The sequence below is a fragment of the Caenorhabditis briggsae genome (genome assembly GCF_000004555.2).
Source record: "Caenorhabditis briggsae AF16 supercontig from assembly CB4, cb25.NA_267, whole genome shotgun sequence".
Classification (NCBI taxonomy): domain Eukaryota; kingdom Metazoa; phylum Nematoda; class Chromadorea; order Rhabditida; family Rhabditidae; genus Caenorhabditis; species Caenorhabditis briggsae.
The window spans coordinates 1-6,903 of record NW_025543485.1 but is presented as its reverse complement, the minus strand read 5'-3'; the positions used below and the strand labels follow the sequence as shown (position 1 = coordinate 6,903).

The 6,903-nt window shown below is 34.1% G+C and overlaps 2 protein-coding genes across 2 annotated transcripts; both read right to left on the bottom strand.

The window, feature by feature from the left end:
- Positions 1 to 604: 604 nt before the first annotated feature.
- Positions 605 to 2,977, bottom strand: CBG24917 (the record flags this gene model as incomplete). The annotated part of the gene is made up of 4 exons (XM_045241091.1): positions 605 to 1,004; positions 1,053 to 1,298; positions 2,425 to 2,876; positions 2,924 to 2,977. 4 exons carry the CDS (start codon positions 2,975 to 2,977, stop codon positions 605 to 607), a joined length of 1,152 nt encoding a protein of 383 aa, XP_045091433.1.
- A 225-nt stretch (positions 2,978 to 3,202) lies between these two features.
- On the bottom strand, positions 3,203 to 5,281 carry CBG24916 (the record flags this gene model as incomplete). The annotated part of the gene is made up of 5 exons (XM_002648540.1): positions 3,203 to 3,418; positions 4,240 to 4,406; positions 4,558 to 4,784; positions 5,068 to 5,168; positions 5,219 to 5,281. The coding sequence occupies 5 exons, from the start codon at positions 5,279 to 5,281 to the stop codon at positions 3,203 to 3,205; spliced, it is 774 nt and encodes a 257-aa protein (XP_002648586.1).
- Positions 5,282 to 6,903: the final 1,622 nt, after the last annotated feature.

Genomic DNA, 6,903 nt, shown 5'->3' with positions numbered 1-6,903 from the left:
AGGAAAGATTCAGAGAAAATAGCCATACTTCGAAAAATCGCTTCTTCTGGAAGGTTCTAAAATTTGAATTCCCGCCAAAACGGAGAACTGCGAAAAATCAGCGATTTTTCGAAAGACAAATTGATTTTTTCTTCGCTTTTCTTGCAAAATTTTTTGACCTTTTTCGGTTTTTCAGCTATTTTCAAAGATTCTTTTTCGATTTTTCCGGTTTTTTTTGTCTGAATTTGGTGCGGGATAGTGTTTGTGCCGAAAGATTACTGTAGAATACTGTAGAAAACCTTGTAGTTTGTAGTTTTGGTTTTTTCAAACACAATCACGTCAAAATGCAGAAGAAAACAGTTTTAAACTACAAACTACAAGTTTTTCTACATTAATCTACAGTAATCTTCCGCCAAGATAACAATATCCCGTCGAATTTCAGACGAAAAAAAAACCGGAAAAATCGAAAAAGAATCTTCAAAAATAACTGGAAAACCTAAAAAGGTCTAAAAATTTTGCGAAAAATTGGAGAACAAATCAATTTTGCTTTCGAAAAATCGCCTATTTTTCGGTTTCAGAACATTCCAGAAGTTTCCATTTTTTCCACTTATTTTAAATCTAATTTTCAGCCAAAAATTCCCTTACTCAGATGGCAATTACTGTTGACCAGAATCTGTAGCGTCTTCAGCGAACAAGTGACTAATTTGAAGAAAAATGCGAATCCCAGCCGGTTCGTCGAGGATTTCTCGATTTTCTCGCCGGATTTCTCGACTTTCGAGTCCAAACTATCTACTATCAACTGTGACACGGCTTCTTGAAGCTCTGGATTCCTTCGAGCCATCAGAAAGTTAAAAACCTCGGAAATCGCTCGAAATTTGTGCTCATATTCCGTCTGAATGATATTCAGAACTGCCGGACCAGAGGATTGCACAGCTTTTCGATTATTGATTTCAGTAGCGTAGGTTTTGAATTGCTCAGCGCCCGATTCCAGAAGATGTGTCATTATGGTGCCTTGGAGGAAGGTTCTGGAATTTTTTTTAAATTTGAAATTCGAAAGAAAAATCAATTGTTACGCAATATGAAGCCAAATCCAACTGAAATGTTGTCCATGCCGACTCGATTCGAATAACGCCCTCATACATCCGTCAGGATTCTCGTTTAGAGCAGTTGTCACCACCATATTCATAAGGGAGAGAAGTTTGTCGATGAGCTCGTTGGATTTGAGTATCGCCAGTACTTCACCGTTCTGTTGGACTTGTGCCGTCGCAGGACGTCCCGCATTTTTGGAGCTGAGCTCGGCGCACAGTTTCCCAGGCCCACTGGAAAAATTGCAATTAAGAAAATTAGGGAATTTTAGATGTGTCTCTCTATGCGCCTTGATGCGCTGGATCTAGAAAATCAGTTTTCATTGAAAACGATCGAAAACGAAGCGAGTTATAACACTTTATCAAAGCGCGCTCTTAAATTTTACACTGCTTAGCAGTAGCAAATCTTCATTTTACTACTGCTTCGCAATACCAAAATTCAATTTTGCTACTGCCAAGCAGTACCAAAATCGGAGAAATCTTGTTCTAACTTTTTTACTTTATCCAAACTTGATAAAAATTATACAGTACGATTTCTTGTTGCAAAACGCATCGATTTGAACAAAAATTTCAAAAATTCGCAAAATAAACCATGAAAAATCAAGTTTTGCTACTTCCCAGCAGGTGCAAAATCCAATTTTAATACTGCTTGGCAGTTCCAAAAATCGGAGAAATCTTTTTTTAATTATTGCACTTTTTATCCAACTTTGATGAAAATTTTACAGTTCGATTCCTTGTTCCAAACTGCACCAGTTTATATAAAAATCCTACAAAATTCAAGAAAAAAACTTGCAAAATCAAATTTTGATGGAAAAAAATGGATTTTACTACTACTGGGCAGTACCAAAATCGAAGAAATCTTGCTCTAATTTTTTTAATGTTCGTCCAAATTTGATAAAAATTATACAGTTCGACTCCACGTTTCAAACTGCATCAGTTTATATATAATTTGTACAAAATTCACTAAAAAAGACTTGCAAAATCCATTTTTACTACTGCTTAGCAGTACCAAAATCGGAGAAATCTTGTTCTAACTGTTTTACTTTTTATCCAAATTTGATAAAAATTATACAGTTAGATTCCTTATTCCAAACTGCATCAGTTAATATGAAATCAAAATTTGCTTCTGTTTAGCATTACAAAAGTCAATTTTACTACTGCAAGCAGTACCAAAATCGGAAAAAATTTTGTTCTAACTTTTTCACTTTTTATCCAAATTCGATAAAAATTATACCGTTCGATTCCTTGTTCCAAACTGCATCAGTTTATATAAAAATTCTACAAAATTCAATAAACTAGAATTTGCAAAATCAAATTTTTTTGTAAAATTTCAAATTTCAATTTTTCTACCGCAATTTACTAAATTTTCAGCACTGTAAGAATCGAATTTCTCACTTGCAAAATCTCCTCCAAACCCCCTTTTCCATTGGCTTCTGTGAAGAATCGTATATAGTAATTCAGCAACTGTGACGTGGCTTCCTGAGCACTGGTGGTGTCAATGGCTGAAATGTTCAATTTTCTGGTCAAAATTCTGAAATTCAGAGTTTTTAATGGCGTTCCCTTACTCTGCGCAACATTCTCCTTCTTATTGAACCAGTGATGTACGCATTCATGAATCATCATGCCCGTATAATGATAAATGGCTGGTCGAGCCGATGGAAAGTACACAAACGCATCAATTGCGCATCTAGTAAGCTTTTCGACTGATAGAATACTTGAATAGCAAGGCCGGTTTCGATATATCGCTGTTAAATCTCCATGAGCAGTCGATTTAAAGAATTCCTCGAAGATTGCGGCGGTGTCTGCGTAGCGCTGAAGGAAAAAGGTGTTTTTTTTCAGGGATTTTTTCGAATTTTTACTTGTGTCATCATCGCTTTTTTATCTAAATCCCCATTTTGAACGTCCGAATCCATTGGGAACTTGGCTGGAAATGTTTTATTGAAAAAAATTAGTTGAAAAAATACACTTTTCCTCCTCACTGAAACCTGCGTCTCTCACTCTCTCGCGCGTGCAAACAGAGCGCGCTTGCATACTTAGCCTTCCGAATTTGAGAACTTCGCTCGGAAAACTTGAAAAACGTAAAAAAAATCATAAGTTTAAACAATTTTATCAATATGAAAAATAAAATAAAATTATCGCTATGCCTCCAGAGGCCTCAACTCCTCGCCAACTTCCTCGTCTTCCTCGATAATTTCTCCCTTGACGCCTCCTCCGAAACACCACTGATCCCGTGGTGGCATGTGCTCCACAAGATGACGTCCTTTCGTTTCAGGAAGACACAATTCGAATGAGAAGGTGTCGATTAAGGAGAAGAACAACATACAGCAGAATGGAAGGGCTAGCCAGTAGTCGGCCTGGAAAATATAGGAGATTTTTAAAAAGAGCAGTATCAAAAGAAGTAGAAAATCGTTAGAAAAAGAGCTGTAACTCGTTTATTTTTTTCTCAGATTTTTCTTAAAGTTGTATTTTCGGAATCCCTGTTTCAAGGCGAATTCATTGATATTTAAAAAGTTCTCGAGGTTCGTAAATCGATTTTTTAAAAGGCGATTAATTGAGAAATTGCTACTGCCCACTTGATTTACACCTGCCCAGCAGTAGCAAAATTCAAATTTTCTACTGCTAAGCAGTACCAAAATGGATACAATTCTTCAGAAAAATGAGCTGTAACTTGCTTATTTTTTCTCAGATTTTTTTGAAATTTATATTTTCGGAATCCCTGATATAAGGCAAATCTAGTGATACTAAAAATGAGTTTGAAACTCAAAAATCCATTGTTTTAATGCTCAAGAAAGTTCTGGCATTCTAAGCTCATTATAAAATGAGCATTTTTTGTTTTTGGAAAATTGTGGTACATGAAAATATGCGTTAATGCTGATTCCAAAAATGTAGAGTTCATACAGTTTGAGCAAAAACTAAGCAAGTTATAGTTGATTTTCTGGGATTCTACACCTGCTCGGCAATAGCAAAACCCAAATTTGCTACTGCCCAGCAGTATCAAAAGCAGTAGTAAATCTTCAGAAAAATTGATGTAACTTGCTTAGTTTTCATCAGATTTGAGTCAAAAATATATTTTCAGAATCTGGGTTTCTAGACGCATCTAAATACTAAATTCAATGACCCAGATTAAAAAATGATGGTTCTTTCTTACCAAATAAAAAATGAACGGAGAACACACGACGCCAAGACGATTCCATAGTTGTAAAAATGAATAGCCAATCGTTCGAACTGGCGTTGGGAACAGCTCATTTCCAACGATTCCGTCTGCTATGTAGATTTGTGACGTCATCGAGCTGGCAAGTAGAATGCAGATTCTTATGGTCTCCTTCATTTCGTGGTTCAGGTCTGAATTCAAAAAAAATTAGTGTCTTAAAAAAATTGAAATCCTCCCAAATTGCTTAATTTTCAACCAATTTTTTTTGGTTTTTAGCTCAAAATGTGGGGAATTTCAATTTCTTTAAAGTTAAAATTTGAAATTTGAAATTTAATAACTCACGAAGAGCATAAGACATGACAACGACACTCAAGGAGAGCAATACAATCACCAGACCACTGGTATGAATGAATTTCCGACCAATGCATTGGAATTTGAGATCTGCATAGCCGAATGAAAGGTTACAAACGTATCTCATCACTCCAGTGTATACAGAATTCCAATAAATTGATCCTGACAGTTTTTCCATATTGAATAGTACACCATAATTGATGATAGAGGTAGACCAGCTGAAAAAAATTTTTTTTCTAATTTTTCAAATTTGAAAAGTCCAAAAACGACCTTATTTTAAAGCCTTTTTAACTTCAACAATCAAAATCCTATTTTCTTAGACTAAAAACTAATTCTCCAATTTTTTTTTCAAAAATTTTTCACTTCAAAAATATTAAAATCCTCCTAACTCATCTAATTCTGAACCAATTTTTTGGTTTATAGCTCAACGGTAGGAAATTTTCTCTTCTTCAAAATTCACCAAATTTCAAATAACTCAAGAACTCCTAAAGCTCAACTTACTAGCTATAAGCCAAGACAATTGTGGTGAGTGCTAATCTCGGAGTGACGAACAGGTGATTATAGGAGAATTTGATGTTTCGAGTGTTCTTTTGCATTGTTTTCTGAAAAAAATTTTTTTTTTGGAAATTTCAAAATAGGTAATAAAGTTTACAGCATGCTCCAATCTCAAGTTGTCTTCGAAATCTTCCTCAATCAAATCTTCGTGATTGGACATTTTCAGCTGGCGTTGGAGAACCTGAGATTCGATTTTTGTTTTTGGAAGTTGTAACAAATGTAGATATTTAAAAAATTCAACAATTCTACGCATTTTAAGCTAAAAACCATCAAAAAAGGTTGAAAACTAAAAAAGCTATGAGTTTTTGAAAAATTTTAATTTTTTCAAAAAAACTTTTTTTTTCAGAAAAAAATTTCAGATAGCTTTTCGAGGACCTGAAGTAAGATTTTTTTGCAATCATAAAATTTGAAAACTTCGGCGCATTTTAAGCTAAAAACCATCAAAAAAGGTTGGAAACTGAAAAAGTTACGAATTTTTGAAAAATTCTAACCTTTTTCAAAAATATTAATTTTTAAGGTTTCAGGAAAAATGGTTCATTTTCGTTAGATTTTGTGAAGGTTTTCTGAAAAATATATTTTCAAAAACTACATTTTTTCAGCGGTTTCAATGAATCTAAAATTGTCAGTTCGAACTGATTCTAGAAATTTTTGAGCAATTTTTAAAAATTTTTGATTCGATATTGTTAAATTTTCCTTCATGACTATATTCATTGTCATCTGTTTTCTACGAATTTCAGATTTCTAAAATCAACAAAACGCGGGAAAATCGAATTTTTTAATTTTGTGTCTCTTACCTGTACAGCCTCACTAATCTTTCCCTTGTTGACCAGCCATCTTGGAGATTCATAAATGAAAAATTGGAAAAATATTATTGCAGGTATACAAACTGCCGCATTGATGTATGCCAGAGTTTTCCAGTCTTGAGCTAGCCTGAAGTTCAGAAAGTTGAAAAAATAAATTTTAAAAAATTCTTCAAAATTATCTCTTACCATGCAAACCATGCATAAATCGGCATATTTGGTGACCAGGTAATTGCCATATTAATCCACATTCGATGCTTTTTTGGGATATTTTCCATAATGAATACGTTGATGACCCTGGAAATTTGGAATTGGTGGCCTAGGAATTTGTATATTGAAGTTTCTAGGTCATGTTGGCCTAAAAATCAAAATTTTGGATTTCTAGGCCATTAAAATTCAACCAGTCATAATTTCTTCTAAACTCAGAGAAAGTCAAAAATTTAAAATTTGCCTAAAAGTTCAAAAATTGGATTTCTAGGTGATTCAACTTCAAACAATCACAACTTCCTTTAAACTAAATTATATTCGAAAATTTGAAAAAGACCTAAAAATCCAACATTTGGATTTTTAGGACTTTAAACGATCATAACTATCTTCAAACCAGCTTAATTTCAACTATTCCAACCTAGCCTAGAAACCCGAATTTCAAATTTTTAGGTCATTAAATTTCGAGCTATCATAATTTTCTCTAATCTAGCTCAACTTCGAATTCTCCAACTTGGCCTAAAAATCCAAATATTGTATTTTTAGGTCATTAAAGGGGGACTCAGACCAAAAATTTTTATTGCATTAAAATGTGTTAAAAGTTATCTATTTTCCGAATATTATTGCGAAAAAATTCAAAAAAAAATCCGAAATCCCCGAAAAACGGCGTTGAAAAGGAAGAAAATTCAAAAAAAGGTGCCGCCGGGGGACGAGGATTTTCAGTGAGAAACCTAGGCCACGGCAGCGGGCGCCTTTCCTACGTGGCAATTTTTACGGG